The following is a 14,657-nucleotide window of genomic DNA, read 5'->3' on the forward strand; positions in this document are numbered from 1 at the left end:
TGCTGCCACAGCTTAGAAGAGGGTTCTGTTAGATTCTGACCACGTACAGAAAGGTGCAGCACCCTTCTCACCTTTGCTGGTTTTAGTTGGTTCTGAGGACATGCTGCCTGTCTTTTTCTTTTTTCTTGGGACAGGTACACATTTCCGGTCAAATGTAACAGGACTATATTGAGGGAGGCTGTTGAATTTCTTTTCAAATTCTTCATCCAGCTTTGTTGAGCTAATAAAAGAGGGGAGGTGATAGAATCAATCAGCACATGATGTAAATATTTAAACAGAAAACGATAAATGATAAAAGATAGAGTTTAAGATATTTCATTTGAAAACAGGGTCCCTTAGAATTAGGGATAAATTCTGTGCAATGACAAAAAACATCTTTTTAGAAATACTTGAGAAGATTTACTAATAGTTTTCTTCATACACTCACAAGACAGGTTACATCATTGCCTTAGAAAAGCAGAAACACTATATAAAATAGTAAAATATTAAAATATTTTTGAAGTGGAGAATTTGCAGTTCTCTCCATTGGTATGGGAATGTTTCACCAAGTTCAAAACAAAGCATATTCATTCCATCCAGGTAAGTATCTCATTCTAAAGATTCTCATATATGTGTGTGTTGTATGTGTTGTGTGCGTGTGTGTCTCTCTATGTATATAGCAAGTCTTATTGATAGTATGGTATATTGGTAACTTTGTAAATTTAATTTCAAAAAATTTATTGACTGGTACTTGATTAAAACATATACCCACAAAGAAAATGCAAACGAATATTCTGAATATTAGAAAAAAATTCTGGACAGTTGACTAGGATGAGGACAAAACACTCAATGAGAAAAGTAAAGCCAGTTTTCAAAGAACACACTGGCAGAGTGGCAACATCACTTTAATCCAAGCCACAAATGATTTCATGAACGCCACCAGCAAAGTTGGGAAATCCTTGGGCTGCTTTTGACTGTCTCCTAGTCGTCCCATGCCACCGCCCACCCCCGCCCTGACAGCAATGGCAGTCTGCCTGCTGGATGCTAGGCAGACTGCTGGCTTTCACTTATAGTGAGACCTATTAACTAAGATGCAATCCACACAGATGGGAGAAGCTGCAGGAGAACTTCTGTGCTTGACAGATGGAAAATGGAAGGCATGCCGGGAAGAGAGCCCCTTTAAGTAACGACCTTCCAGAAGCTAACATGTCAGGCTGCTACCTGAGGGATGTACATGAGCTGTGTGTCCACCTAAGACTGTTCCAGTGTTGGAGAAGGAAATGGGATCAGAAATAAGACAGGCAGATGACTGTAAGAATGGCCAACAGAAAAAAGGCCCACTATTGGAGTTCCCATCATGGCACAGCGGAAACGAATCTGACTAGGAACCATAAGCCTGTGGGTTCGACCCCTGGCCTGGCTCAGTGGGTTGAAGATCTGACGTTGCTGTGAGCTGTGGTGTAGGTCACAGATGCGGCTCAGATCTGCTGTTGCTGTGACTGTGGTGTAGGCTGGCAGCTGTAGCTCTGATTGGATCCCTAGCCTGGGAACCTCCAACATGCTGTGGGTGCAGCCCTAAAAGGACAAAAGCCAAAAAAAAAAAAAAAAAAGAAAAAAAGAAAAAAAGAAAGAAAGAGAAAGGCCCACTATCAAGTTCTAACAAAGCAGTGAAGGGTAGTGGGTGGCGATGATATTCTTCCTTTAATAATGTTTTCTCGTTAACAGTTAACAAATATTTATCCTGATGGAAAATCAGATATACTGACACTAATCAGTTGCTATCAGAAAGCTATCTATAATAAAGTCATAAATTTTTCAGTGCTGTGGAAAAGCCAAAGAAAAATACAAAAATGCGAGATGTAATTCCTAAGGTCCCTTGGGACTTTTTCCCCCTTTTTTCAACTAGAATAATCACCTGTGTTTTTCTTGGAGGAGCCTAAAAAAGTAGAACTGCCAATACAGAGTGAATTTTTCTTGGCTACAGTTAACAGGTAGCACATTTTCTGCGATAAAAGGGTTTAAAATGTTCATTTAGAAATCTCAGAGAAGATTGACAGGTACTGGCACTTTTCACTGCTCATGTACTGTGTTGTCATGTTCCAGACAAAGCACTCCCAGACAATCTGACTCCAACAGGCCAGTGTATAAAGGAAGGAGGAGAGGAAAGAGTGTTACTGTTGATTTGGCCTGTAGAAAACCACACCCCCAGGGAAATACATGTGGCTTCCTTAAAAATGACTAAAACAAATAGAAACACCCCACAACCCAATCTCTTTTTAGGAACAGATTTTCAAAACATTGTTTCACTTTTCTTGTTTGTCAAAAAAGACTGGTGAAAACATCTTTCTCACAGCTTCAGCAATTTCTAATGGGAGCATCAGAGAATCTTCTGCTAGGGAGCCTTCCTTTCTGCTTTATTCCCCTGGGACTTCATACTGTCTGTAAGAAGGGCTGCTCCCCTCTCAGCTTGTGCCCCACAGCGCACAGGAAGTTCCAGAAGATTGAGAGCACTGGTTCTGATGCTTAACGGTCACTTTTCAAAGGAGATTCTGCAAACACTTTTATATTGGACAATGACAAATATAAGGATTTTCATGTCATTGTTTAAGCATAATGTAAGCACAACTAAGTTGAACTACTATGGACTTTAAAAATATTAGAAACAATATATGTACAATTATAAATACATCATCTCAATATAAATAGTATTGAGAAATCATCATGAGAAATAATTTCCACCCTTACATGTGTGACGAGGGCCTTAAGATTAACTAGACTTTTTTGTTTGTTTTGCTTTTTAGGGCTGCACCCTTGGCATATAGAAATTCCCAGGATAGGGGTCGAATCAGAGCTACAGGTGCTGGCATATAGCACAGCCACAGCAACACAGGATCTGAGCCTCGTCTGTGACCTACACTGCCGAATGGCAATGCCGGATCCTTAACCCACTGAGTGAGGCCACGGATTGAACCTGCATCCTCATGGATACTAGTCAGGTTCATTACTGCTGAGCCACAATGGGAACTCCAAGATGAACTAGACTTTAAAGCACTGTAATGTCCAGTTGAAAATGTACATTATCCCAAAAAGAGAAATGAAAATACTTATGAATAAACCAAGTGTATAATACAATGCATAAAACTTGCATACCTTTAAACACTTATTAAAAAATGGAAAATATATTAAAATGTATTTATTTCTACTCAATGTATATATTTCAAATTAGACTAATGAGAAACCTCAAAGGGATTTCAAAACAGTACAATTAAATAGATAGATGCTTCCTTCACTAATAGAAAGCACTGGATCTCCTAACAAAATGGTTTATGTTAAGATTGGTATTAAACAGTCTATTTTATATAATAAAACTGAAATAATCTTTAATGATTTTATCTTGATGTATGTTATTTCTTGATACTCCATTTCAATAGATAATTCATTGCTAAATATTCTCTGAACCAAGAGAATACTCAGTCTAATATTTTTTATTTTGGATCATTAGAATATAGCTTAAACAAAAAAAAGAGGCAGAAATGTAATTTTACCTTGTTTTCAACTGTCATTATTTTATAAACATGTACATAATCTTTAGAATTATTAAATGAAGTATATACCGTATATAAAATTAGCAAAATTTTAACATACTTACATCCATCATAAACTTCAGATGGGAAATGCATCCTGGCACTATTAAAGGATAGACAATGTCACACCACTAATATGAGATGAACCTCACAAATTCAGGCCCAAGTCTCAAATCTATACATTTTGTACTATCCTTAAAACATGAATGACAGTATCACTCACACCGTGTTGACAGCAGGAACCATGTGACACACCTGACTTGTATTCCTTCATGTGCTTACTGAGACGGCAGCAAGCGCTGACTGGATACTCAAGAGAATAAGCAGCTAGCGATCTGTTTACCTTGAAAATACCACCACATTTGGGGTCTGTGCAGGGTGGCCGACAGCTCACTGGCACTTACCCAAGGAGAGAGTCTTCCTTTGGCTTTGTCTTCTTGAACTTCTTACTTCCACTGGTCCCAATCTGGTTGAACGTCCAACTTTCCTCATTCCAACACCCTTCGTGATCAGAAGAGTTTCCTTTTCCTGAGCTTCGTTTCCCTAAGGAAATTCAAAAGAAAGGGTAGGCTTGGGATATCGGAACAGAAGAGAAATCATCATGCGCATGACGCTCTTGGTAACAACGTCAGAGTCCTCAGAGGGATTCGTGATAGACCACTTTTAATAATAGCACATGCAAAAATATAACTTGCAGATTTCAGATCCACAGTCCCATCATAACTCAACAGGTGCTATGTGACTCATGAGAGACTAACTACTACTAGCTTTTCCATTAGACAATCAGCCTAAGGTGTGGAAGCCCTTTGCTGGTGGGCACCATTAATTCTAATTTCTCTAAGACTTACTGGAATGCCATCACTGAGAACTATGTACTTCCAAGAATCTTCATACAGGACTTTTTAGTCCTATTTTCATACATCTCTATGGCTGGAATTTAGCTTGGCAAGGGGTAGCTGGACACCGTATTTCAAAACAGATAAATTTGTATGAAATAGTCCAGGGAATAAAAGCATATACCTTAACTGATTTCTAGATACCGTTAAGTTTTAAAGAGCTCTTCACTTCAATTACAGCTTTGATGGGCTAGATAAGTTATTTGCTTCTAGAGCCTACAGGTCAAAATTCTGCTAAACATATTGCTTGATTCAGAAAACTACTACTGTCAATTTAAAAAACCAGCCTAATAGCTCTAAACATGAAGTATCGATCTTTCAAAATAAAAAGCCAGCCCCACGCCAGTTTAAAAAAAAAAAAAGATCTGAATATCTCTGAATGCTTACATGCTGAGAACTATGTACAGAATGAATACAAACTCTCCTCAATGGTGCTAAAAGCATAGAGGTAAAATGACAAATGTATATAATCTATAAACCATAAAGAACTACACAAACAAGAACTATTATCCTGATATTATTTTGTTCTTGATTTCGGTTCTTTTCAATAGGTCTAAAGGAGAAATTCTGCTAGGCTTCCATGTTCTTTTCGGATGGGGAGACGTCACTCACCTCTGTCAACATTAGCTCGCAGAGAGGTGAGCATGCCCTCAGACACCAGGGTTTTATAAAGAGCACCTTTGCAAGACCTCTCGGATTTCCGGAAGCCACAAGTCTCTATTTTTCTGTGACAGTCACTGTCCTCAGGCTTGGCCTGTCCAGGTAGGCTGGGTGGTAGCGCATCCTCTGTGGGGGTCAACGGTTCTGCTTTTATACCCTCTGGCACCTCCCCAGGAATGTTCTTGCTGGCAGAAATACTGAGAAAATCTGGAGGTCTCGACTCTTTGGTGGTGTCCGAGGATTTCTCCTTTGACATTTTCTTCTCTCTGGATTTCACTTTTTTCTTTGGTGGCTTGGCATCCAAAATGCTTCCCTTGCCACTGGAGGATGTGCGGACCTTCTTGCGAGGGGTTTCTCCAAGCTTCTCGATGCCCCAGTCTCCCTTTGCAACAGCTTCAATGGTGTATATGACACTCTCAATGTCAGACTCTGAGGACTGCCTCTTTTTACAAGTCTTCTTGGGTGTGGATTTATCATTTCCATGTCGATCCATTTTGCTTTTTTTCTTTTTCTTTTTCAGCTTTTCTGGCTTGTTAAGTGTGGTGGGATCCTCAATGATCATAATTCCATGAGGATGGCACAAGTGATCTTTTCTACTGGGAACATCACTTATTATTATCTTGCTACTGGCAGAGTAAGAAAAGTCAGGGAAGTGACTACATTTTTGATCTTCCTCTAATTCTTCCTTTTTAATATCTTTGGGATCTTCCATTTTTATTCCCATTATATCATCCATTCGCAGCTCCTCAAAATTTCTTAATTCTTTAGAATCTCTTCCATTTTCCTTGGCTGATTTTTCAACATCTGCTTCTTTCTGTAACCTGGCCTCATCTGGTTTCTCCATCTTTATTTCTCTTTCTTCTTTTCCCTTCTCCAATTCTTTAATTCTTCCACCATCTGATTCTTTTGCTTTTATTAGTTTTGATTCCTCCATTTTCACCCCCTCTGATGCCAGGCACATCTAAACAGTTAAAACAAATATGAGAGAACAATCAAAAATACCATTATTCCCTACTAAAAATCAGATTAAATTTTTAAAGTACAACCTTTAAAAAAAATAACCAAAGCAAACTTCAAACTTTACAATGACAAGTCCTCTTATGCCAAACTAACTTAAGTCATTCAAATTAATAAAAGGCTTCAGAAATACATTCATTCAACTCTAGAGAAGTCTGTACTTAAATTCTCATTTTCCAGCTTCTAAGGAAGCTTTGCCTACGAAAACAAGATTTGGTAAAATGCGCATGGGATCTAGAGTCCAAAGACCCGAGTCTGAGTCTTAATTTTGCTACTTGCTACCTTAGCACCTAGGAGTCATTTTGTTCCTTACTTCTGTCGCCTTTGTAAAATAAAAATGATGATTAACAGTTGTCTCAGAGGATTCTGTGAGGTCTAAGTGAGATGATGTACTTATGGTAGGACTTAGAAAATCATCCCAAAACTCTATTCAGATTTTTAGCTTTACTTTTTTCCTGGGAAAATGAGGGGAAATAGCAACAACTTCTACCTACCCACTTGAAATTAATTGGTAACATTAAACAATTAATGAATTACAGAGGGTTTTGGTTAGCGAATAAAACATCATAGGTCCACTAATGCTGTTAGATAACTTGAAGATCACAAAAGCTCTGAAAAATAATTGATGGTTTGTTGCTATTATTCTTATTAACTCATTTGAGGGCAAACTCGATCTGATTAGAACTTACTTGGCTGCAAGTTCTGACCAGAATTATTATGAAACTGCTTAATGTGTTACTTTATTTCATTTAATGTGACTACTCATATTTTGCTATCAAATCTTCATGAATTTGAATATGCAAAGGGGAGGTTAATGGCATACTCTAAGATACATGTATTTTATCATTTTCCCTAACACCTGAAAAATTTTGAATGCCAAAACTCCTTTGGCAGCAATTTGGTTAAGGTTTTAAATTTCTAAAATTTCACATATAGGGTATTAAAGGAGAAATTTGCCATCTTCTTCTCCAGCGTCCAGGTATTTTGAAACTGCAATCTAAAGCTATTGTCTAGAAGAGGAAATTACAGCTCACTGTAAAATTCATTTTCAGTACCTGTGTTTTCATTAATAAACACTCCCTGTAAAGCCCCCAAGTGCCAGGACCACTGCAGGAGACTAAAGATACATAAAATAAATAAGGTCTGTTCCATGTTGTCCCGACAGCCGCCCCCCCCCCCTCCCCATTCCCTTTGAGGAATTCATCAGGAGTGACAAGGCTGATTAGGCCAAGGGCAGCACAGGAATTCTAGGCCGTTACTCATTTTATCTACTTTGCATTGTCAATTTAGAGGAAAAACACTATTAGGGCTTCCTGAGCCCCCAAATCAAGCACATGAGTAAGCAACTGCTCTGCTTTAAAAGAAAAATCACCATTTTTAGAATGGCAAGTTGTCAGAGATAATTAACAAGCGTAAAATTCATTTTTTCACCCTTTTTAGGGCTGCACCTGTGGTATATGGAAGTTCCCAGGGTAGGGGTTGAATCAGAGCTGCAGCTGCCAGCCTACGTCAAAGCCACAGCAACAGGGGATCCGAGCGGCACCTGCGACCTATGTCGTAGTTTGCAGCAACACCAGATCCTTAACCCTCTGAGCCAGGCCAGGGATTGAACCCATATCCTCACAGACACTAGTCAGGTTCTTAACCTGCTGAGTCACAATGGCAACTCCCGAAAATTCATTTTTAAGTGGATAATACGTTGAATTAAACATCAGATGCTATTTTACCTCATTTTTCCCCCTAGTACTTTCAAATCTTTCCATGAGAATTACATTATGATTAGTAAGTCTGGGAAGAACTGGAAAAGGGGTGGGGGAGAGGGAGACAGTGAAAGGGTTTTTTTGTGTTTTGTTGTTGTTGTTGTTTTTTAAAGGAACATGACAAGAGTATCCAGCCCTTCAGATCATGAATTGGGAAGATCTGAACTATCACAAATTCACAACAGAGCTGTCCTTTTCAGGAAATCATGTAAGTTAACTTTTAGACCTCAGCAAGCATTTATAAGGAATGAGAACTTCCCTTTATAAAACATAACCAGACAAGAGATCAAAGCCAAATATTATCTTAACTCCAAAACACTGATATATTTCATCTTCCCTTCATGCTTTACTCTCAGGGGAATTTGGTGTTTTTACACCAATTTTGAAATAATTTTTATTTTCATTTCTTAATTATTCTGGTCCTTCATAAATATAACTCTCCCATGTGGAGTGAGTGACTATGCTAGTTCTGGAAAGAAGGCTAGAAAAGCATCTTGAAGGTAAATTTTACAGTTTTCAACTACTATCACTCTGGTGGCCTTTAATAAGTCACTTCAGGGACCTTTGGCCACCCAGGCACTGGTTTTTATAGTGGGATGCCAACAGTTTGCATTTGCACAGGTTCATCTTAGTAAAGCCAATAACACTTTGCAAACTCTATTCTCAGCTTCAATATATTTCAAAACAATTCTCCTCATCACCCCTGATAGGATTCTACAGCTAGGAACAAAATGGAACAAATGCAGACACTCACTCTGGGGACATATTTGGGGAAATGGCATAATATTTCTTGGGAAGGTAATTACACTGAACACTAGTCATGCTTTACTTCCTTGATTCAGGCTCTTAAAGGTTTTTTTCACAAATAGAGCATGTTAATTCTAAATTATAAGAAAAACAATTACATTGCTGGAAGAGAAACTATAAAAATAAAACAAATAACTACAAATCACAAATCTATCTAACCAAAACCCAAAAACAAACACAAATCAGACTCTCAGAGTTGAATGTCATTCTAGAGGTGATCTAATTTAGCATTCTTCCCAAAGTAGAAATTCATTTTTCTCCAAAATCCCTGAGAGTGAGTTACCCAACTTTTTGCACAAAGACAGTGACCATATTAAAAGGAAGTTCGGTTTGAAATTTTTAAAATACTAAATAAAAATCTGCAACCCTTTCAGTTTTGGCTATTCTCTGAAGCCACTTAGATTAATCCATTTTTCTCTTGACAGACTCAAATCCTAGAAGATAGACTTTATGTTTCTTTGAGTGTCTTCTCTTGGTGTAACTTATCATCGCATGTAAAGGCTTCTTGACCTTTCAAAAGTTGGGTCCCCCTCATCTACATGTGGTATGGGGTCCTAAAGTGAGAAATTGGACTTTACTGAAATAAGCTGGGCTCATGTGCAAGCATCATACTTGCTCACCTAAGGCTACACAGTGAGCCATGCAGTTTATACTTGAACCCATATGAGGATATAAAGGCTGAGAAATGGTTAATAGTACATCCTCTGCTGAGCTGCTGTAAGGCCAAAGTGAACAAATGTGTGCAAATAAAGCTTGTAAATGACATAAGCGTAATAAATTCTGGAAAACACCGATGCTTCAATTTAGTAATATCTTTCTTAGATTAAGTTCCTAGTCTTCTCGTAATACTCTAGATAAAAAGTGGAACTATTTGCCAGTTGATAGGGCCACTAATCTTCTAATGGAACCAAAGATGAACTTCCCCGCCCTCGACTGTTTTTAAAAAACAGGCCAAACTTCTGGCTTGTATTTGGCTTATGGTCAATTAAAATCCTAGATTTCATTATCCACATACTATGCTGTGAAGCTTGGTTTTTCCCGTTCTTTATTATTCTGTTTTTTGTACCTGGACACAAAAATTTTCATTTTTCCTTGCAATGTGTATTCTTTCAACAAATGAATTAAATTACCTTCTAGCTTTGTGTTATAGACACATTTGATAAATTTGCTTTTTATGTCTCCATCCAAATCTTTGGTAATAATGTTGAATGGGACATGGCCAAGGACAGAGCCTTCTGGCAAACCTCTAGAGCCCTTTCATCGGGTTGATTTGAACATTAATAAACTTAAGCAATCTAAGAGTGTTTAATAATTGTCTATATTCCCCCCTCCATTTTGTTTACAAGGACATCATAAGATTATCAGTCAAAAGTCTGGCTGAAATCTGGATACAGAATACAAACAGCATTCTCTTAGTCTATTTTATAAGCATTCAAAATAGAAAATGAGAATGGCTTGTACACCAGTCACGGTTTAACTAGGCAAAGAGAAACAACTTATAGCATATCTAGCCAAGGGAATTTAATGCAGGGAATAAGTTGATTACACAGGTCATGAAGAATGAGGATAGCCAAACAGGAGATGGTTAGGTAGCCCAAGGATTGGCAACAGCAGGAAGCCAAAGTGAGGGGAATAGTGTTACAAAGCCCAGGGGCCAGGTCCCCAGTGGAAGACAGGCCCATGGTGGTCAGTGTGGGGGGAGCTGGATACATGGAAGAGATGCTGCCTTTGCTTTACCCCCACCAGGGCTCACCCCTTCTCTGTTCACCCCAGACTCTCTCTTTCTCCCATCCCCTAATCTCCCACCAGTGTCTCTCACTGGCTGGACTCAGCTGGAAATCAGGGGACCCAGGAACCCAGGAAAGGCAGTCTGCAGCCACTTGGGGTATTAGCCAACACACAGGGCAAACTGATTCTGGGGAAGGAAGCATAAAGATAGTGACTTCTTTGGGGGAGACTTCAATAATTTCCAGCTTTCATCTTCTTTTCTATGATTTTAAACATTATTAGAAATAACTTTCAAACGTTTCCAGGAATTAACAGTCTAGGATATTGTACATGACATAAACAGAGCCTGGGAGCACCTACGGATATAATAACTCTTAGAAAATGCCATCACTCTTAGATGTGAGCAAATTTTATATTGAGATGCAGTTTCAACAGGCAGGGATTCTACAGCCAGACTGTACAGGACAATAGACTGGCTCTGTCACCAATTAGCTCATTTTCTCTAAACCTTTCTATGCCTCAGTTTCCCAGTCTATAAAATGTGGGTGTTAACATAGTATTTGCCTCAGGAATACTGAGGTTCAACGAACTGCACATGCATCATCCTTAAAATAGCATCTAGCACAGAGCAAGAATAATGTATTGTGACAACTAGTCCTTTGGGGCATTATGTGATGTAGGATAAATGCTGGCTGCTATTAGTAGTAATATTCATTCTGGTATCATTAATAGCACATCATGGCCCTGGTAGACTAACTGCTTTGCTTCAATTTTTCATTCTAGGGTTGAATGATTCTATAGCGAGAGGGGAAACCATACACAACAAAATTAGATTCAGAAAGTTCTTAAATCAATTATCTTTCAGGAAGCAACTGTTATTAAAGATAAAATCAAGCTCAGTTCTACTTTTGGGTACAAGCATATCTATTCACATCTACTTTGGGTACATATAGCAACACTTTAGTGGAACTTAGGAATACAAACTACATTATGTTCCTGTGCATGGACATGCACACAGATAAGCACACAGTGGACACAAAAGAACATAAATCAATGTGAACTCAAGTGAGTAAAACTGCATTGTGGGAAGCACAGAATTAATGGCTGTTATTAATTAGCCAACTTGCCCTTAATAGAGGGTTGGTTGTTAATCAGGCCTTGAAACAGAACATGCCTTAGTAAATGACAATTTATTCTTCTATTATTATTTGAAATTGAACGATAACCTTCTTTAAACGTGGGAATATAAAATCATCTGCAGGACACCTTCTGGATGGAATTCCCATGGCTGTATTCAAGGAAGTTAAAATGTTAATATTTTAAATCAAATGCTGGGCATAAATATTTGATACCTATTGTCTATTCCCTCGGGTACTACTCAATGTTTAATAACTATAACTCAGGGGGCACACAATGTGTCCTGGTCACCTCTGTGTTCTCCTTCAAGAATATCCTAGTACCTTTCAAAACAAAGGCATTCAACAGATAATTGTGTTGAACTGAATGGTTCATTAGTTCCGAGGTAAATGATGAATCTAAAATTCATTCTGATTCTCACCAGAAAAGAATTACGAGTCTATAAAAAACAATGCTAATCACGACCACGCTACTGTTTGGGATCACACTGTCCTTAGTTATGGTTCCCAGGAGCATGAGTGAAAATTAAACACCAATATTTTAATTTTACCTCTGGCAACTGAACGCACACCGAGCCTTCTTATTGTTTTGTGTAGTCAGAGTAGCTTGAGAGTGATGTGCTAGAAGAAATGTCTCTTACTCCCAAAAGAAAAGCAAAAATTATGTTGAAACCAAGATCCTTTGGATGCACATGTTGGACAGATATATAAAAAAACTATCCTCTTCAAAATGATTGCAAAGAAAAAAAATCAATAAAGATATCGAAGGGATGACATAAAATGGAGGAATTATTTTTCATGTTTCTGAGTTCAAGGAGGCTGTCATTTCAGTTCAGGTAAGACCACACCTTAGGTTCAGGGTTTGTTACTGGGGACTAGCTATGAAGACATAATAAATCTGTGCTGCATCAAGCTTTTATCTCTTTGAATCAAAGGCATTTTAGAATGTATTCCTTTCTACAAATGTTAAGATATTTATTTCTTTCATGTTTCCTGCTTTAAACGACTAAGTGAAATGACCAGTGAAAAATAATTAATCATATGCACTAGATAAGAAATAGGACCACAGAAGCAGATGCCCTTTAACTGATACAAAGAAATGGGTAAGTAGTTCTAAAATGTACCATATTATTTCACTCTTAATTATATTTTGTCTTTCATTGTCTGATATAAAGGATCCAGCTAGATTAAAAACAAGAGAGTGTGAAAACAGACCCATTGACACTAATCAAGAAGTTTCCATTTCAAAAATCTCTGCTTTTTAGTACAAAACAAATGTTTTGCAGCCAAGGTATGTTTACAATCACTTTGCACTGGTTTATTATCTGCCAAAACAGTGTAGACATAATCTTAGAATGGCATGCATTTAGCAGTGTTTTCCAAAATGTGCACTTCTCCCATAATTAAATAGAACCAGAATGTTTCCGCCATAAAAATATACTGGCTGATGGTTTCAGAGGATAAAAAAATAGCATCACTGCTAAGAAAATTCAATTTTCTTTATTATAAAAGATAACTGGTCACAGAACAGTGGTCTAAGTGTCTCTCAACACTAAAATCTGTGCATATTAAATAGTTTACTATTTGGTTTGCTGAAACAATTGGGCCAGGTGAAACAGTGGTTTAAATGTTTATTCCATATTTCTTCAGAAATTATACTATTTCTGAAGACTCTGGGTGGGGTGGAGGTAGCCTTTGTTCCAAAAGACCATCTACTGAACTCTCCCCCAAAGGTCTTATAGGAAGTCACTAAGGGCCTTCCTACATTTCAGTTCCTACAAAAGTAAGTTGGTGCAAGTGGAAATAAAATGAAGCTTCAGGAGTTTTAAAAATGACTCATAACTCTGCACAAAAAGGCGAGAAACACACCACTTTGAAATGAAACGCCCCCTCAAATATATCGTTGGTGTTAGAATTTGGTTATATGTGAGAGTGCAGGTGAAGCTGAGGTGGGAACTACACACTGAGAATGTGGGCTTCAGAGGGTTACAATGGGATGGAAGGGATAATGTGCATCAAAAATTTGAGGACATGATGGAAAACTTAAACAGAGACATGCTGCAATCAAATACCACCTATATTTCATTGCAGATGCTGCAATCAAATACCACTATCATTGGTAGTGACTGGTGCTAACAAAAGGGATGGGTTTTCCTACTTTTGTCAATATAGTATATAATTTCTGTAATTTTATCATTATTCAGCTTTTCTTAAAGTGGGCCATAATTTCCCTAAGATTTAACTTTTATAGATACTAGAATAAATTCATCTTTACTTAACCATTTGATTTTAAATTATAAGGGTTTTTTGTTAAGTTAGAATGCAAAAAAGCATTGCATTGAGGTTTCTGAAAAACATCTTCATCCTTTGCTAATACATGGGGTTAACGACAACTTTTTCAATTTCTCTGAATCCACATCTTCCTCTATCTTCAACTTCACCTTTATAGATCAATAGTTTTACCAACTGAGACAACGAAGAAAAGTACAACACAGACAAAGGGTATGACAGACCAAATCCAGGTGACTGTTCTTTACCTTTTTTTCTCTGTGCTCAGAGGAACATGGGTTTCTGCTTTCCAGATTATTTACCTAGCTGGCAAGACTCTCAGTATTGGATTTCCTCAGTTATCCCTCCCCGCTCAGCATCTTGCATCTCTGCTTTTGAGGGGCTTCCTCTTGGTTCACAAACATGCAGGCTTCCCTGAAGTCGGGCTCCAATGTCAGGGTCAAACTTCTGGAAACTGTTCTTCTCCCACACACTGAAGTTCGGGGCTGGAGTCACCTCTGGCTCCCTCCCGCCCTGGACCTTTTCTTTTTTTTAAACAGCCACACTCTCAGCATATGGAAGTCGCAGGCTAGGGGTTCAACTGCAGCTGCAGCTGCTGGCCTAGGCCACAGCCACAGCCACAGCCACACCAGATCCGAGCTGCATTTGTAACCTACGCTGCAACTTTCGGCAACACTGGATCCTAAACCCACTGAGCAAGCCAGGGATAGAACCTGCATCCTCAAGGACACCTCGTCGGGTTCTTAACCCAGAGTCACAAAGGGAACTCCTGACTCCCCTTTTGTTCCACCTCTTATGCTC

The 14,657-nt window shown here is 38.3% G+C and overlaps 1 protein-coding gene across 1 annotated transcript in view; it reads right to left on the reverse strand.

Annotated features, from left to right (window-relative positions):
• The window catches only part of BBX (BBX high mobility group box domain containing), a 145,655-nt gene that overhangs the window by 29,538 nt on the left and 101,460 nt on the right, over positions 1-14,657 (reverse strand). The window contains exons 9-11 of the mRNA XM_047793060.1: positions 5,072-6,080; positions 3,968-4,106; positions 72-220 (exon numbers count right to left, since the gene is read on the reverse strand). Coding sequence (XP_047649016.1) covers positions 72-220; positions 3,968-4,106; positions 5,072-6,080 — 1,297 coding nt within the window. The remainder of the gene's footprint in view (positions 1-71; positions 221-3,967; positions 4,107-5,071; positions 6,081-14,657) is intronic.

The sequence above is a fragment of the Phacochoerus africanus genome, chromosome 1, assembly GCF_016906955.1.
Source record: "Phacochoerus africanus isolate WHEZ1 chromosome 1, ROS_Pafr_v1, whole genome shotgun sequence".
Classification (NCBI taxonomy): Eukaryota; Metazoa; Chordata; class Mammalia; order Artiodactyla; family Suidae; genus Phacochoerus; species Phacochoerus africanus.